This window comes from Galendromus occidentalis, unplaced genomic scaffold, assembly GCF_000255335.2.
Source record: "Galendromus occidentalis unplaced genomic scaffold, Mocc_1.1 scf7180000076592, whole genome shotgun sequence".
NCBI classification, from domain to species: Eukaryota; Metazoa; Arthropoda; class Arachnida; order Mesostigmata; family Phytoseiidae; genus Galendromus; species Galendromus occidentalis.
The window spans coordinates 146,015-163,590 of NW_003804581.1; the positions used below are offsets into that span (position 1 = coordinate 146,015).

At 53.4% G+C, this 17,576-nt stretch overlaps 1 protein-coding gene across 1 annotated transcript in view; it reads left to right on the plus strand.

Moving 5' to 3' along the window:
• Positions 1 to 647: 647 nt before the first annotated feature.
• Positions 648 to 17,576, plus strand: part of alpha-Catr (alpha-catenin related) — a 37,917-nt gene continuing 20,988 nt past the window's right edge. The window contains exons 1-2 of the mRNA XM_029110488.1: positions 648 to 686; positions 13,982 to 14,265. Of these exons, the coding sequence (XP_028966321.1) occupies positions 648 to 686; positions 13,982 to 14,265 (323 nt within the window). The remainder of the gene's footprint in view (positions 687 to 13,981; positions 14,266 to 17,576) is intronic.

Consider the following 17,576-nt stretch of genomic DNA (forward strand, 5'->3'; position numbering starts at 1 on the left):
GTTTGTGTGTCTATCCGTGCGCGAACAAACACAGATTCGAACGGCTGCCAAAATGAAAAGAAATCGTCATCGAAGGCTGTGACACTCTGCCGAGCTCAGGCGACTGCCCCATGCAACATTTCTCTCGCAACAGAACCAAGCGAACGCCTACGATAGTCACAACAAAGGCAACAACGCTCGCACGAGAAACAACCACCGCGGAAACAACAACAGTAGCTTCTGACGTCACCGCAACGGCAGCTGCAGCAGCAGCAGCAGGAGAGTTGGATTCTCGAGTCGTTACGAATTTCTCCGATGCCGCCAACGGTCAGCTGTAGCAGCAGAAACGACAACAACAGCAACGAAATGTTGTCGTGACCTGAGTGCGAGACCCATGCAGCTGGCGGCATCTCGACAGTTCCATCTTCCTCCCTCCTATCCAAGATAGCTACGTTATCCGAATAAGATAAAAACCGTCGGACCCCAACCGATTCGAGTGCAAACGTTGTTGTCTTCCTCATCGTTGCTGACGTCACGCAACTGGCAATGAGTCAAAGTAAAAGCCAGTAAGTGAGCACAGCAAGTGATTCGCATCTTCCACCCTGAGTTGGTACATGCCACCAGATCGGGTGGTGGCCTACAGGTTTCGGTCAGCAAGCACAGGGGCTATGATGCAGCCCTCATACGAGCCCATTCTAGACTCTAGGGTAAGTGAAATGGAGCGTTTTCTTCTCTTTTATCCCCAATGAATCATGATTTTCGTTAGAGAACAACGAGTGGACGGACGACCGACCGAACGTCCATTTATTCCTTCGGTCAGCACTCCCTCTCACCTAGATAAAGCACACAGGGAGGGGAGGAGCGTCGCATTCACGCGAGTCATCGTTATTGTCCTGCTTTCGTCACGAGGAGAGAATCCTCTCAAAAGCCATCGAGTGCTCTTTGTGCACGCTACAGGCACGACGGCGTTCTATAATGAAGCAGGTGACGACGCCATGTACGAGGGGATCAGACGGTCGTCGCGCGTCAGATCAGCTTCACGCGGGACCTCGTCGACGCGTTAAACGTCGCGTTCTGAGTGACAAGCAAACTCTCGACGAAAATAATCTCTTAACCCCATAATAGTGATTAAAAACTGCCCGGAGCGGCGGGCACGTAGCTGTTCGAGGCGCGAAAGCGATTGGTTCGCCTTGTCGCACATGTTGTGCCTCGTTGACAGACCGAATAGGAGAAACCTCTACCTCTACTGGTTGCATACACTTTTCCACTAGATGGATAAGGCTCCGGAGTGGAAACGCGCAGTATGTATCTGTATCCGGCTCCCGTATGAGGCCCCGCTCCCGAAAAATAGAGAAGGCAACAAACCCTTGCCTTCTCAATGCTCTTTCCGACTTTCGGTCCGGCGTCCTTGCCTTTTCGGCCGAGCCGCTTCCGAGGGCGGAAAATCTTCGTCATATTTCAAGGTTTATTTCCTCGGAGCCCGAGGAGTTTATTCGTGCCGCACAGCGGCCCGGCTCTCTCGCTGCCGTCCCTGCGGACATGGTGGTGCGATTGCAGAAACGTATCGCAGTACCATATACGGGGACTTTGATTGATACGTGAGTTTTTCCAAGAGAAACGCCACACCGCCGTAGATGCGATGAAAGTGGACAGATGGACGGACGGACGGCCGGGATGGGTGGAGAGACACGAGCCATGAAGCAACATGAAACCAGATTAAAACGACGTCGTCGTCGACGACGACTGCAACAACGGCGACGACTACCACGGCTACTCCACCTGCCAATATCGGTAATAGGGCGCCCCTCGATATTCTGGGGTCGGTGGCGGCAGCGCCGATGATGGGAGGGGGCTCTCTGTTCCTATCCCTCGCTCTCCCTCCTTCTCGCTTGCTGGCGTTTGATTTCCGAGCCCAACACGCACTCGCAACGTGGCCGGTTGGCTCGTCCCTGCGTACGTACGTACGAAGTTCCTCCGTCCGTCGGTTCGTCGTCCCGAAAGTCTCCACCCTCGCGCGATGCCAAACGAATAGAGCTAGTCGGCAGCCACCACCACCACCAGCAGGCTCTAATAACAAGCAAGGACCCGGCCGACCTGAATTTTAAACGTGTTGCTTGCCCGCGTACTCGTTTCCCGGCGTCTGTGCGTCCCCCCGACCGACCGCCTACCGACCCGCACCGCCTGGTCCGCCGGAAGACGCTGGAATCAGACGGCGAATCATTCGAGGCCAATTTGCCTGACCTGTCTTTATATACTGTGAGCGCGTTGCACAATGCGTTGTCCGGTAACAAAAGGCTTCTGTCCTAACATTCGTTCCCCCTCGCACAGTCGTACGAGCCCTGACTCCGCCGGCTCTAGTCTCGCCCCCCCCCCCTTCCCCCAAGTTGCGCCCGCTGAGTCGAACAAAGCCTTCGAATGAATCCGCGAGACGTCTTCTACATACATACGTAGGTCGCAGCAGCAAACAGCCAGACAAACAAATTAGAGCTCATCCTTACTCAAAGTGAAACGCAGTGCACTGAAGCCGTTCGCTGGCCTCGAGCCAAACGTGATGCTCCTTCGGCCTGGATCGAATCCTTGTCCCGGTACTCGTACTCGGTCGCGGCTCCTCGAGTCAGATCGAGGATAGAGAGATACATGTCGCTCGACTAGCGACATGCAGCTGTAAATTTGCTGAGGTTCGAGAAATCTTCGTCGCGGCAGATGGCTGCGAGACTCGCTCCTCTGGTCGTTCCCTTTGTCAACAAGCGGAATCGGAATTTCGTCGGGGTCAGCACTTCGGTCCGATGTCGGTGCGGGAAGACGAGATGTCTGCGACAGAGCTGGAGGTCTTCGGCCCGAATCGGAAGCTTTGCGAAGACCAGCAATTCAGAGGGATGGAGTCGTTGCAGAGGTTCCATACCTCCTTGTTACGCGTGGTGCGTTGCCTCCGCAGCAGGCTGCAGCGGCGAAGAAGCCCCTTGGAGCAGCCTCCGCGCCGCTCTCTGGTCGGACAGTCGTCTCTCACTCAGTCGCGCATATCGTGTCTGCGGCCGATGTTCCCCTTTCAATGGCAACCGGAACCGGTGGTCATTGTGGCCGCAAAGACGCGGCGACCAGAATCGCAGCCGCCGCAATCAATGATCCCTATGAAGATAGATGATTCCGACGCCGAATACCGACGGCCGCAAAGATTACCACAGCCGCGGAGGAACTAGCCAGAATCGATGCCGCCATTGCACTACTTGCAAGATCCGCTCGCTGGGTCGGTGCCATCGCAATAGCTTCGATTGCCTGCAGTAGCCACGCGAGCGCGAGTCAATGCAGCTCGTGCAGCTGCTTAGGGATTCCGGGAACGATCCCAACCTGAACGGCAACTCCTATATCTTTCTATCGGGCTGCTCCACGCTCGCTCACGCGCAGCACGCAGCCGAGACGTGAGACCGTAAAGGAGTTCTACAGTTTATATTTTGAGGGGAGGAAGCGTCGTCCTGTGGAACAACTCAGACTGCGAATTCAAGTGCCCGGAGAGAAATGGGATGAGAGAAATCGGAACGACGGAAGAGAGAGAGGAATAACGTAGAAATCTTGCTCTCGGCTCGAAGAAATCAAATTACAAGATGCCGCTCGTCCGGAAATGGAGGCGGATCGCGTAAATCGGAGCGTTGTTGTTCTTTTCGGGAAGGCTCTCAGGGAGAATCTTCAGGAAGTTCGAGAACTCCCGAGAGTGTATAGCCTCCGTATCGGGAAACTAACAAAGGTTGTCGACGACGACTTCTTGCAATTCAGGGCTAGCTTCCTGAGCCCCTCCCCAGCCCCCGGAGTTTCCTATCCCCTCTTCTCCTTTTGCTCTCTGCACAAAACTCGTCTCTGCAAACTTGGCCTTATCGTGGAAACGACCTTCACTGCGGGAGATAGCGCGGAACACATTAAAGACAAGGTTCGCGAGATTTTTCCCTCCTTCGGTTTTCAGCAGCTGCGTTGACGCTTGAATCTTCGCGAGCTTCAGCTCGTTTATTTTGCTCCTTGACTAGTCTTCTTTTATGTGGAGCGATGCTCGACTCTTATTCAGACTTCCGCTCGTCGAATATCAGCTCTTACGTTGCTTGCTCGTCTTCGTTTTCAAGGCACGGAATACAGCCAAACAGGGACTGGACTTCAATTAGGCCAGACGGGCCCTGTAATATTCTCTGCAGATTCTCAATCGGATTCCTCCCAAGTTCATTATGAGCGGAGCGAGCTCCGATGGCCGCCGTAGTGAAATCGTCCAGGGCTTCCCGATAGACGAGATCTCGCTCAGATTCCTCGACTTGATATGGAAACGAGGTTTTCCGCGGCGGATTTGCGGTCGTTCCCACCTTGGGGGACTCGTCAATCAAAAGCGGAATTGTCGTCGTATTTTCCTTTCGCGGATGATTGAGGGGACGGGTTGGGCGGAGGGGCAGAGACCGGCTCGGGGGCGGGCGTGAGAGATCAGAGCCGGGGAGCGGATTCGGAATGAGATTTTCACCATTGAATGTGATCGGGAGCCGATGGATTTATCGGCGAGCTCCAGCTGACAGAAAGCTGAAGCCGCGGCCGAGACAGCGGCGCGCGGTAGACGATCCCGAGGAGATATCCTCGAGGACCGATGTGCGAAATCCCTCAACTGCTGCTGCGGTTCACTGATGGCGTCTACTATTAGGTTCTCGACGCGTCGCATGTTCATAAATATGGAAGCTTCCGGAACGTTTTGCTAGGCCAGCCCGTAAACCGCCTCGTTCTCCGACGTACTCCGATACTCTCGTTCCTCCGCTCCGTCACCGATAAACGCCGCGAGATGTTTATAACCCGTTGGCGTTTTACGTTCTTCAAAGGACAGCGCGGGCCGTCGGACGAATAGACGGACGATTGGGCCAAGCGGCTGCTTCTGGCTGCTTGGAGCGAGCGAGGTAACAAGCAGACAAGCCAGACAGGGAAGGGCCATTCAGACATCCGAAAACTGTTTGCATAGCAAAACACAGAGAGCATTGCCATGGATTCCATGAATAATAGCGGAAACCAGCCCTGACTGAGCGCAAGCGGTTGGACCACCGGTCCCCCGAATCATCCAGTCAATCACTCGGCGGGCGAGCTTGACCAAAAAAAAGTGCCAAGGTCTGCGCAGGAGTTTGAAAATTATTAACAACCGATGGCTGGTGCGTGGAGCAGCTGCCACCAGCTGTTGGACTCTGTCGTCGTCGTCAAAGGAATCTGTTTTCGTGTTGTTTACGGGTTCGCCCGGTCGATAGGTACTGAGGTGGGTCGGTCACTAATCACGCGCGCCGCTGTGAAGCCGGAACACGTCTGGACGTGACGTCGAAGGACTGGAAGCAATCTGCATAGTTTGAGACAACTTGTTCGCTAATCGAGTGCTTTAGCATTCACAAGCATCACGAGCCGCTGCACACTCCGCTCGCAATCATCATTATCATGAGATAAATTAGCAAAAGCAAGAAAATTAGCGACATCGTGTCAGACTTGGTGACGAACCTGCATCGGGAACATTCGTATTCCGCGTCTGTGACGAAGGGTTCATTTGTTGATCATTCAGTTCGGAATTGATTTTATTTAGGAGCTCTGAATCCGATTTCGAGCGGTTGCGATTTCGCTCGGAAATCCCCGGCTCCCGAATTGCGAAGACTCCTTCCACACGCCAATCAGTCGACTAAAACGCCGCCTCGAGTTCCTGATTGACAGGCTTACGGAATCTGGGATTTTCGCCAATCTCCGTAGACGTGACTTGATATATGCAGTAGATGGGTAGGCAGTTGGAGTCGGAGTTCGACCCCGAGCTAGCTGTATCTGTCGTAGTGTTGTGATCGAACACGAGTGAATCCGAACTTAAAACCGCTCATTATCGACGAAAGATGGATCACAGTCAGATCGCTCCACTGATCCGGCTTCGACGGATTCGGCGTGAGCCACGTCGCCCATCTCGCTAACGGTTCCGTTGTGGATAGAGCGATACGAATCGACAGGCGAGCAGCTCTGACCACTCGGCTACAGTATACTCGGTCCGCGCGTGCCTGTGACCCAGCGCTCAAGCAGGCTCCGATCGCCTTCTAATTTCCATACATACACGATCCTCCCACCTTAACGAGGAACATTCCGTTTCGAAACGTAAGTTTTCCACCTTTCCGACGCCAGTTCACATCATGACCCCGGGGAGCTTGGAAGCATGTTCGCTCCTCGGTCGGAATAGCCAATGATGCGACGACGCTGACCCAAGTGTCCCATATAAGTCACACCGGCCGAGCCTAATCTGATCAGATTCGCACATCCTGGGCGGCAGGACCCGCGAGCTCGGAGTCGGCGTCCTTCAAGGCTTTAGCATCGCTTCCATAACGGAGCTCTCGGAGCGTAAGCGAAGCCTGACGGTCCGTGATGTGAATTTTTTCCAAGAACTTCCGCGGCTCGCCCTCGCGTGCGCAAGCTTTGCTCCAGGTGACATAAGAGCCGACTTCATAACAGATCCATTTTGGACTCGGTCTCAGTGCTTTCGTAATTTGTTTTCGAATTTCTCTCCGCGCGGAAAGCAATCATCCCCTCGGGAAACCTTCAGAATGAATATCATCGGGGACCGCAGCTACGGGTTTTCCTCAGAATCAGGCCGTGTTGCGCTCGATTTCCAAGCCACGCTCGGACTTACTGTTATTATTATTAGTTAGTGGATGACGCCCTCAAGATATCCTCATCCAGAAACTGGTCTCGGAGAGAAAAGCCGAGGGTGGGCTCGACGATTGCAATGTGATTAATATTCCGAGCTGTCGCAGCCATACCGCCCCCCTTCCGATCGGGCGCCGCCGCAATGGAGCGATGGCGGCTCATCGGAGATGGAGGATTCTTTAATCTCGCGGATGATTACGCGAGCCGACTTCCATGGCTGATGCTCGAGGACGATATTTGGGCCCGGGCTACGCCACAGTTGCGGCAAGCGTCTATCGCGCCACACCGAAGATTGCAGTTGTTGAAATTTCGAACACCACGCGCGAAACTTCGCGTTTTTCACTCGAGCCGCGGAGTCCTCACTCAGTACGTGGCATTCCTCCTCTCTCTTGAACGCAGAATTCCACGTGCAGAGTTTATCTCATTTCCAACACGTCGTGACCCACTTCTCGAGCCGAGAGTTTCCTTAAAGAATTTCCATCCTCTTCTTTGAGAAATGCCGCCGCTGGGAGCAGCTCAGAGCCGACCGAGGCGAAGTTGTCGAGTTTGCCTCGTCGAGGAATTTGCGTCCTAGACCTGCATAGGACAGAACTTATTTTTTTCCACCTTGAGGGAACTGAATGATATCTGCTGCGTATCTTAGGCAGGGGAGAGAACGGGAACGGAGAGGAAAGCACACAGCGAACGTATCCAACCGAGTTCCCTGCCGACTCCTGTCTGTGCTGAGAGGAAGTGTGCCGAACTACTTCGGGGAAGTTGCGGCGCAGCTCTCTGCAGAAGAGGGGAAAGAAGCGGAAAACCGAAAAGCGAACACGTATTATTACAGCTCACGTAATTGTACCGAGTGCAGAGACGGAACGGATCGACCCCCGGTATCACCATTTTTCTTCCTCTCTCCCTCCCCTTTTGTCGCTAGTTATTTTTTCTCCTTTCCCAACAGACGCAATCTACTGCGTCTCGCAGTTGCGGCTGTTCGGCTTCTTCTGTACGCAACTACTGAACGTGGGGCGAGCAGGCGATGGGAGTTTCGCTGGAGGCCTCATTTGGAGTAGCATTCGCCGCGAGCGTGAAATATGAACGCAACATTCGCAGGCGAACACATGCAGAAAGTTGTCTGCCTCCAGAAACAAATCATTTTCCTCAGTTTCCTCGAATTCCGCCTCGCACCGCTCAGGTAGTTCGCTCCATCGATGCCATACGAAGAGATGGCTTTCGCGCCTTCTATTTCCGACCTGCGCCAAGAAGACGGCTTTGGGTCGAAACTCACGATTTCAGAAGAAAAAAATGAGGAGGGCTTGTCTCGCCGGCGTCGCCGGGAGACGCCAGCTAGAAAGGGAGTGAGCCCAAAAAAGGAATGATGGCAAGGAAGATTCACTGATTCCGGAGGGCGATTAGGCTTCCGCGAAGTTGTCGACGGCGACGGAGAGACGCCCGCTTGTAGTTTTTTTTCCGGGAGCATCGGAAAATTTATTAAAAAAGTTCCTTCGGGCCGCGCTCTATTCTCGAACCGACTTTCGCCCGAACTTCCGGTCAGTGGGAGCGTGGATCCCGCTCTCGCAGGACCTAATTGATTCATTGATCTTCGGCGGCGATAAAAAAAAGTCCAAGGTTTTCCTATATATCCGCCGCCCGGCTCAGATCGGCGTCTGGCTAAAGCCCTTTTGATCGACTGCACAGTTTCAGTGCGTCACCGGCTCTGAGGATCAGAGGGAACCTCCTTTTTTTTCTCGACGGAGGATATCTCTCATCTCGTGCGAGACTGCATGGGGCTGGAGTCGCTCGATCGGGGTTTCCAGATATCGATTCACATACTCCGGATTGACAAAATTAATAATGCGGATGTCAAGGGTGGAGGCTGGGAGACATGAGCTCGATGTGGACAAAGGCGAGATATCTGAGCAATGAGATATTCGTGAGGGAAAACGATTCGGAGGATTCGTATTCATATTCAGGAAGAAAGGAGCTTAGAAGGTCAACATCGTATGCTCCAACAGAGCCGTGCGCACCTGCGGACACCTTTTCCGAAAACTTAATTTATGGAGATCTGCGGAATTCGCAGAACATTCGCCAAGGTCAGCGAGCTTCTGAGGAGCGTAAAGAAGCTGCGGCGGAGGAATAAAAACGATTTCTCGAGCGATCCGAGACGGTCAGAATCCTGGGGAGATCGCTTCTTTGGAAAAACTCGCGCACGTTCTCTCGAAGATGGTGCCGAGTGATTGAAACAATTCCGATTAGTTGATTAGAGCTCTGGAATGACACGTTCGCCTACCGAATCAGCTGAGGGAACACAATTGAAGAAGGAACGGACAGAGGGAGGAGGCAAGGACTCCCGGATTCCCTGGGGCTTTTACCGCTCTGAGTGAGTCAATCGAGCTTGATTCCTCCGATTCGTTCGAATTCCCTTCGCTCATCTGACAAGTTTTGGAATCCTGCTCCCCCACTGTCGCAGTGGGTGGTTTCTCTGTATTCGGGCGACGACGAGGCCGACGGTCGGACCAGCGCGACGACAGGTTTCGACGGGCGAATGTACGGGCAGAGGGACCGAAGACTAGGTACGGAGACGGGGGCATGCATCCAAATTTCGGCTCTCCGGAACTCGCTCAGGAAGCCCCGACGACGTGACCCAATTCAAAAAAGCTTTCGACAGCCAATTGGCACCCTATGCAAGTAATGTTCGTCTACTAAGGCCACTCGCGCTTTCGCTCGAGCTGTTCTCAAGGTGGCCCAGTGTGCTCTGTCGCGTACGCGAGCACTTTGCAACGTCATGAACTCCGCAGTTCGTCCGTAGGTCACCTGGAGCCTCCGCCCGAGCTCCTCTTCAGTGGTCCGGGTCGCGATTTTTTCGGCGAAGAGGCCGGAATGGGGGTTGATTATTGTATTTCTTGGTCAGGACCCCACTGAAGAGGTCAAACGTCCGAGCGGAACGGGCTTCCACTCGGGATCCATGTATTGCAAATATTGGTGGCTCGAAGGTAACGGTTAGGATCCGCGCGGAGCCGCCGTAATCCTCGCGAAATGACCTGGAACGAGGACATATACGATCATGAACCGGATCACTTGGGAAAATCTCGCGGCGCTCGTTCTTCCGGTGCGTTGATGAAATCCATCGCCTCGCGTCGATTTGACAAGCTCATTCTTAGGTCCGGCAAACATCCGCTGGGAGCTCACATGGGAGAAAAATGGAGCATCGACTTGTCGACATTCAAGGACGTGATATGAGCAAACAAGCCGATGCAACTCCGCTGATGTCGAGGGTACGTGTACGCACCCACGCAAAAGACGTACGGACGAGTGGGTGAGCAGACGTAGGCTCAATGCATGGGGGAAACAGAGAAGCAAGAAGTTGCTGCCGTCCCAAGTGAATTGAAATCTCAGATTCGAGTCGACGGCTCATAGCTCATGGAACAGCTCAGGCGCGTCCGCGGCAGCCACAAGCAGACTGACCGTTGGCGCGGTCCGCTCCCCGCCCGATTGCTCGGTCTGTCTGAGGGTCAATTCCAAGCAAGCCGGTCGGGCACCGCCTTCAACCTCTTTCAGCATGGCTTCTATCAAGGGTGAATTCTCTCGAGAGACCCAGTGGCCGGGCTACGTGACGTTGGAGTTCGCTCAGGAGCAGAAGCGTCGAGGCCTTTGGCTTCAGTGTCGGTTCGACCTTGAAACGAGCGACCCGTCTACGCACAACACCCCGTCACCACATCCCCCTCTATCTCCCGTTTTCCTTCCGACTCCTCGTTGGCTCAGAAGACCCAATGACGGCGACCTCCGAAACAGCCGCAAAGTCTATCCATGACCCCTGACCGGCTGGGCCTAAATTGGCCATTCCATGGAGTCGAAAATCCGGGACACTGGCCGGCTGCTACCAGTTTCTCGCCCCTTCGTCTCTCTGTCAGTTTGTTTGTGTCCAGTCGAGCTGAGTCGCCATTATTGTCCCCATCTCAATCTCTCCCTGGAAACGGCTTCTTGCTTGGGCAGAGCGCTTCACGCTTCTGTTACCATTTGCTCTTCCAGATTTCTCCGGAAGTCGGTCATTCGAACCGACCCGCTCCCGTCGGCTCATGCGATGCGATCTAAGTCTTGGCCATTCCTTAGCCCGCCGACGGCTCCCTCATTCGTTCCCTTGGAGGCGATTTTTTTTCTCTCAGCTGATCATCATTGCTAATCTTCAAAATAATTCAAGCCCTCGACCCTCCACGATGAGACAACAACATTCTAAATTATGACATACCACATCTCGAGACCCCGAATCGTTGAGCGCGAGATGACGTCGCCACTTACAATTTATTCATGAGAGACCACGCTTGACATGCATAAATAATGACGGGCAAACCATCCTAGGGTATACGGCAATCGAGTCGACGAACGAGCGCTCTCGACGAATCGCTCAATTAGGCGTATTGTCCTAGACAGATCGCTATCCGTGGATCATCGAATTCATCATTGGGTGCTCGACCGAGAGTCTGTCTGCCACGTGTCCATCACCCTGCGCTTCGAAGCCTCGTGCTCCACCACTCGGCGCAATGACCTCCGGGCCTCCTCCAATTCGATGACACCATCCTTTGGGCGGTGAATTTCTAAACTCCTTCGGATACCCACGGAGCAACCATCCGCTGAGGACCTGGTGGGATGTCTTTGCGTCTGTGGCCGTACGAAATCTCAGCCGACGAATTTCATGAATTTTTCCCGCTCGAAATGAATTCCTCTCTTCTCCGGCGTCCAGTTGCAGACGGGGAAGCCGAAACCCGGCCGATTCCGACGGCTGAATTCAAAACGAAAATGCTATCAATGCGGGAATAGGCGCTAGTACTTGGCGCATGACTGCAGGTTCTTCGGCGCCGAATGCATCCCCCCATCGATGTCCCCATCGCAACTCCTCGGAGCATATCAGCAGGTCTTAGTTAGCCTCCCCAGTCATCGGGTTCGAACTCGACGAGGTCATAACCACTACCAGGTTGGTGCTCTACGAGGAGGGAAAATGAAAGTGTCGCTGGCTTAAGCTGGTGGATGGGGCGCAGGTTTCTAAAAGCGGACGGAGTAATCGAGGAGAGGATCAAGCGGGGTGTCGTCAGTTCAATCTTTGATGGATCAAACTTCTGAGATCACCCGTCGGCGTCTCATGTGGAATGAATATTCTTGCGCAACGAATGGCGTCGACTGCGTCTGGCTCTGTGAGGAATCTTCTCGAAGATATGCTCGTGATCAAGGGGTTAATCTAACCGGGGAGTGCTCCGGAATCAGATCTCTGCCCCCCCCTTCGCGAATGTTCCATCGATCCGATTGCCGTTCTCGACTCCGATCGGGTAAGATCTTCATCGCGCATCAATCTCGGTTTTCGGGGATTTCGGCGAGGATTCTCGGAAGACCTCTCGAATTTCCGAATGGCGGGGAAGATTCGGGCGATTATCCAACCGGAGTCGTGCGGGTCATAAACAAGAATTCAGCAGATCTTTTCCCAATCCAATGTCACCGAAATCAGGATCGACTACGTGCTTTGGCAGAGTCATGAGCTCGTGAGCCTGAGGCGGGACTAGACCATCGCCTCGCTGAGGGGGAGAGTGGAAGAGCGGAAATCGTGCGTCTCCACCGGAGGCTGGGCCGGGAGAAGTGGGCGTAGGCCGAAACAGCCGTAAATTAAGAAAGATACCGCGCTGGATATAGAGACGATGAGTTTCGCCGAGTGGATGACGATAATGAAAAATTGATAAATGGAGACTCCACGTCCGAACTCGGTCACATCCTTCTTCGGCTTTCCGCCCTCGCTCGCTCCACAGCCACATGTCTCGTATCTTTGCATGCATGCAGTCGACCCACCTGTTTTGGGTCCCGCGACCCGAAGAAACAGCTCGGTCGCCCGTGAAGCAGCGACACTCGGGATGGTTCATCAAGGAGCCGGTGAGAAAAACTTATCGATATTTCAAATCATCTGACGGCACCGCGCCGTGGGTGCGGTCAAGGTGGCTTTTGCATGATGGAATCTCGATTTCTGCATAAGTGAGGAACGGTCGCTCAGCCGTCGCGCCGAAGAGATAGCGAGCGCGCATCGACGAGCGCCATTCCGGACAACGCCCACGGGAAGATGGGGACAGGAACCAGCTGGAGCCGGTCGGCTAAAAGGATAATCTTGAATCAGTCACTTTGTCCGTCAGTCCGTCACCTATCCATCCATCCGGATTGGGACCATCTTCTCATATCAGAACAAGAGAGCGAATGGGCGAACGGGCCGACGAGCCGGCGGATCGTACATCTGCGTCTCTCCGCGTGATTTATTTATACGTCGCAACCACCGCCGCCGCGCTGAATGCTGTGTTGTATGAAATGCCTCACAAAGAACAGAAGTACTCCCGCTTGTGACTTATGCACGCTGTCCATCGCGCAGAGCTGATCATGATGGAGATGATCCTGGGTACGGTATCCACCGGAAATTTTCCAGGGGAAAAGCTCCGCGCGGCTCCGAATAGTAGCGTAGGCCATACCGGAAGAGAAAATAGATCAAAACAGCACTCAAACAGGCAGGTGTGGAGCTTCTGACAACTTTCTGGAGTCTCCGAATGAATCGCGGAAGTCTCTCGCCAAAGTCGTTTTCAAAACGAGCGGGTCGAAAGGGTTCGAAGCCATTGAACTAGAGTGCCTTCACGAGGTTGCTTAGGAGTGTCGGTCGGGAGCTCGGTCGAACGGCTCGTGCCGAGGCTCGCAATCGCTCATCACGACCGAGTGAGTTTAGACGATTTGATATGGTCATATGGAGCAGCCGCTATTAGGAGCGACTGACGCTGTGTGCGTCAGCGAGAAGGATCGAGCAAATCCACGTCGTTAGTCGACGTACACGCGACTGTGATGACAGCTCAACTCGCGACTAGTACAGGCTGAGTGGTGAGAAAAGTTGGACTCTGGAGATTTACATACAAATACGTCGGGACAGGCCGAACTCAATGGCTCGAGTCAGGACCGAGTGAACACGCTTCGCTCCAGAGTTAACACACACACGCACACAAGAAACGTTCGCAGCCGTGATGACTAATTGCTCTTCCGAATTCAAAAGATGACGGAAGATCCATTCCTCACCGAAGAGTCTCCTGGCAAAGCGACTCACTGTCAGGGAAAATTCCCAAGCTCGAGGTCCAGGCGCTCCTCCGAATCAGGAAAGAAGAAATATGGAGAGAAATATCGAGCGATTTCGAATCTAATCTACAAGCCTCGAGCTCATGGAGAGCTCACGGTGGCTTGTCGGTGCCTTTTCGAAAGATGACCTTCCGGAATGACGTACGGTCGCATCCAGATCGGATGTCGAGGAGCGGAGCTCCCGAATTACGGTACTCATGTTGTCTCTTTTCCATTTCAGTCAAATCCGTCCGCAGTAGGGGTGGTTTCCGTCGACCCGCTAGGAGATGATGTGGCCGGCGTCGTGGGACAAGAAACGACGGCACGCGACATGTTGCGTGTCGGACAAGCCCTGCACGTTTCCGTCGAGAAGTTTCTTTCCCTTGGAGAGAGCATCGCGCAAGACAACGCGGAAGCCAAGCTCCAAATGTTAGAAGCGTGCAAGGAGGCACGAATCGCGTCCAACGTCGTCGAACAAATCTGCGATCTACGACCAGGCATCGATGACGTGCAGGAGCCTTGTCGGTAAGTTCATCATTCAATTAACTGAATATCTAATCACCGAGGAATTAACGATTCAGCCTTGGTCGAGCTCACCTGATGAGCCGGCAAGGGTGCGATCGAGCTTGCTCTCGTTTGCTGAATGCGTGAGAGAATAATGAATGAATAAATGAATTAGCTGATACGGTGTAACAAAGCGAGTGAGCAACGCAATCCTTCCGCGCCGAATGTCGGCGGACCTCGCCCCTGACCCGGCGGTGACAGTCTGGTCTCAGAGCCCAGGCTCTAAGCCGAACGCCAAACGATCTCGACAACAGAGAACCGCTTCCCTTCAAGGTTGACAAGCTCGTTCGGCACTCTCATCAGGCTCCAGGAACCTTAATCATTGAGGAGCTCTTCCATTGTGTCAGAACCCAATCTCCGAAAACATCCATTGGATATATCGATTGATCCTGGGAAAAAACGACGCAGTTTTTGTCGATGACTCCTTACACTCGTTTGCGTGTGCCTGATCAGTTGATCAGCTACTGCGATTCCGTTGGGAGAAGAAGATTTGGACGAGCGCGGTCGAATAGCCCTACTGATTGAGAGATATCTGATCCACTCCCTCCCGGATACCGGAGCTGATTTCGAGGGACTGCAAGGAATTATATGAATACATTGCTCTCATCTCCGCCCTCGTCCTCACAGTTCTCAAATCCGAATCAGGGCCCATTGGAAGATGGAGGGGATTAGAGGATGTTCTCGTCGGATAGTTCTGTGCACGGTCTACTTTTCCTTACCCTCAACGAAACTTCTTGCTGATAGTTTTCCCAGAGGACGCGACTGAAGTTTTTATGTAATACGAGACTTAGATGAATGGCTCACGGAATCTCCTCGCATGTCTTGTCGGTATGTACACATTGAAGATCACGTTCTCCCACAAGCCTCGCTTTCCCTCGAAATCTCTTACTGTTTCCGATTTTGCGATTTCTCTCTCCGCGGGCAGCGTTCCGGTACACTGTAGAAAATCTCCGATGCTGGAGGGAGACTCGGGAAGAAAAATATTTAAAATGCGGGAAGCGAGCGTTTGTTGCTAGCTTTCCGCTCGCAAAATCCTTTCAGGGGGCCTTTCATAAGTCTGCGACGTGAATTTTCGAACTTCTCGAGACTCTTGATTCGAGGCTCCGCAATGGAATATCTGCTCTGACTGAGGATTTGAATGGGGAGCGAGGCGAATCCCGGAGGTATTTACGATGGGGTTCCGGGAAGCACTGAGAGGCTGTTCTATCCACGGGACTGAGTTCGAGGTATGATGACTGCGGCTCAAGAATTCACGCATAAGGAGCCGAGTGCTTGAATCCGTCCAAACATTGGGCCAGATACGAAAAATCGAAAAAAGACCCCGGTCCCCATGGGCAGCGCCGTCTCTCGGTGAGGAGACTTCGAGACGGGAGAGAATCCGAATATTGACCTTCGGGAACCCCCCTTGAGACTCATCGGAGCGACCAATAATTGAGGTCCACTATTTATCTTCTTTTCGCATAACCGTCCATTTTGTGCTTATTCCTATGATTTTCCGCTAAGCACACCTCGAGGCGGACCGGATTTATTTTGGTCTTCGAGCGAGACCTCTTAGCGGAGCGCGGGGGTCTTAGCATTTGGCGCGTTAGGAAATCCTATTCGGGTCCAAACGTAATGCAGCTATTCTCTTTGCGGTAACAACAGCATCGCCGATCCTCTTCGCTTTCACCGCCCACGCCGTCCAAGAGGAGCGCATGCCTGTCCCAGATTCTCGAGGTCAGCGGTGAGACCCTCGAATACGCGAAGATAATTATGAGGTCGAGAACGGAGGGGGCATGGAGAAGTTTGGATTAGAGTCAGAACAAGCTCCGACAGCCGACATTATGGGAGTTCAGTGTAGAGAGCGAAGCCCGCTCCATCCTTCTAGATTCCAGAGAATTACCTCAGACACATATGTATGTTTTTTTTCTCCTTGCGGCCCCTCCTGACCGTCGGAGAACATGGCTCAACCCCTCGGGATCTCCGACGTGTGTACGTGTACATGCGTATATAGTGATCCCAGTAGCAAAAAACGTTCCGCGACAGACTCTGATTGTGCAAGGGCTCTGTGAGTCGGACTTTCTTGTCGCGATTCGGTGCGAGGTTTGGAACGTCATATTTTTTGGTCCTCGGATCCCGTCACGGAGCCTCTTTGCCCTTCGGCGTGTCCTCCGCTCCCGCTAATTCTTCCTCCTCTGAATCTGTCTGCCTCGAACAAGCTCTGCCTTGGGGCCATTCCGGACTAAGCCGCTATTCGAATTTCAAAGTTCGAACACTCCACTCTCAAAAAAAAGTCACAAGACCCGCCGCCGCGCACGAGTCAAATCGCAGGAGCCGCAGAGGCGACTCGCGATCCAAGAAGGAGCTCGTACTGTGTTTGTGCCATTCCAAAGTGACTGAATGCTTTGGCGAACGAGAGCGCGCGTAACTCAAGTCGAGTGACAAAAACTCGCGTGGAGCTCGTGCAGCACATCGCAAAAGTTTATGAAGACGTGCCAGTAAGTCGCGTGGCAGACGCAGCGATAACGTAGCTGGCAATGACTAGACAAAGTTCAAAGGTCGAAAGCCGAGTGCGTCGGATAAAAAACCAAACAGCTTACCAACTAACTGAGCAATCAAGCAACGTCGAGGACTTACCATATCGTTCAGACAGAGCGCAGATGCTCCGAGACCTCGACGGAGATAGGGAAGCCGCATATAAAAAAGGAGCGCGTGTTCCGTAATTGTTGTTCGGTTCGAACTTCGGAGACGCAGAGCAGAGAAAGACGACTAACGTGACGGCGTCATCGATGCGGACGCTGCCGCCGCCGACGGCGGGCGAGGGGCGAGCAACGAGTCTTGGACGATTCTCTCGAAGTTCGGGTGACGACCGTCGTCTATTAGTTGACTGAAATGAACCTAATGACGACCGTCAACAAAGGGTACAACTCCCCGAGATCATTGACACATGAGCTTTTTGGAAGTCTGATTGTTCATTTCGTGTGAGAAGAGCGGAAGAATGCGCGGGAGCGTCGGCCTCACAGAAAAGGAACGTGCATTTGCATATGAAGTTGCTCGACGGCCTCGGCCGGACAAAAGATAACTTAGGCGGCGGCGTTTTTCCACGGAGGATCCGGGTCCTTCTATCCTTCTCCCATGCATTCGGTGGCCGTGCGCTCGGAAACGCTCCGCGCGATTCCATATGAGCACCGCCGCTTACTCGTCGCGCGATCGACCTGAATTCATTCATTTTCTTCGTCTCTCACTCAGCTAGAGGGGCGTCACGTTTTTGACTTTTGGAGGAGAGATACGGG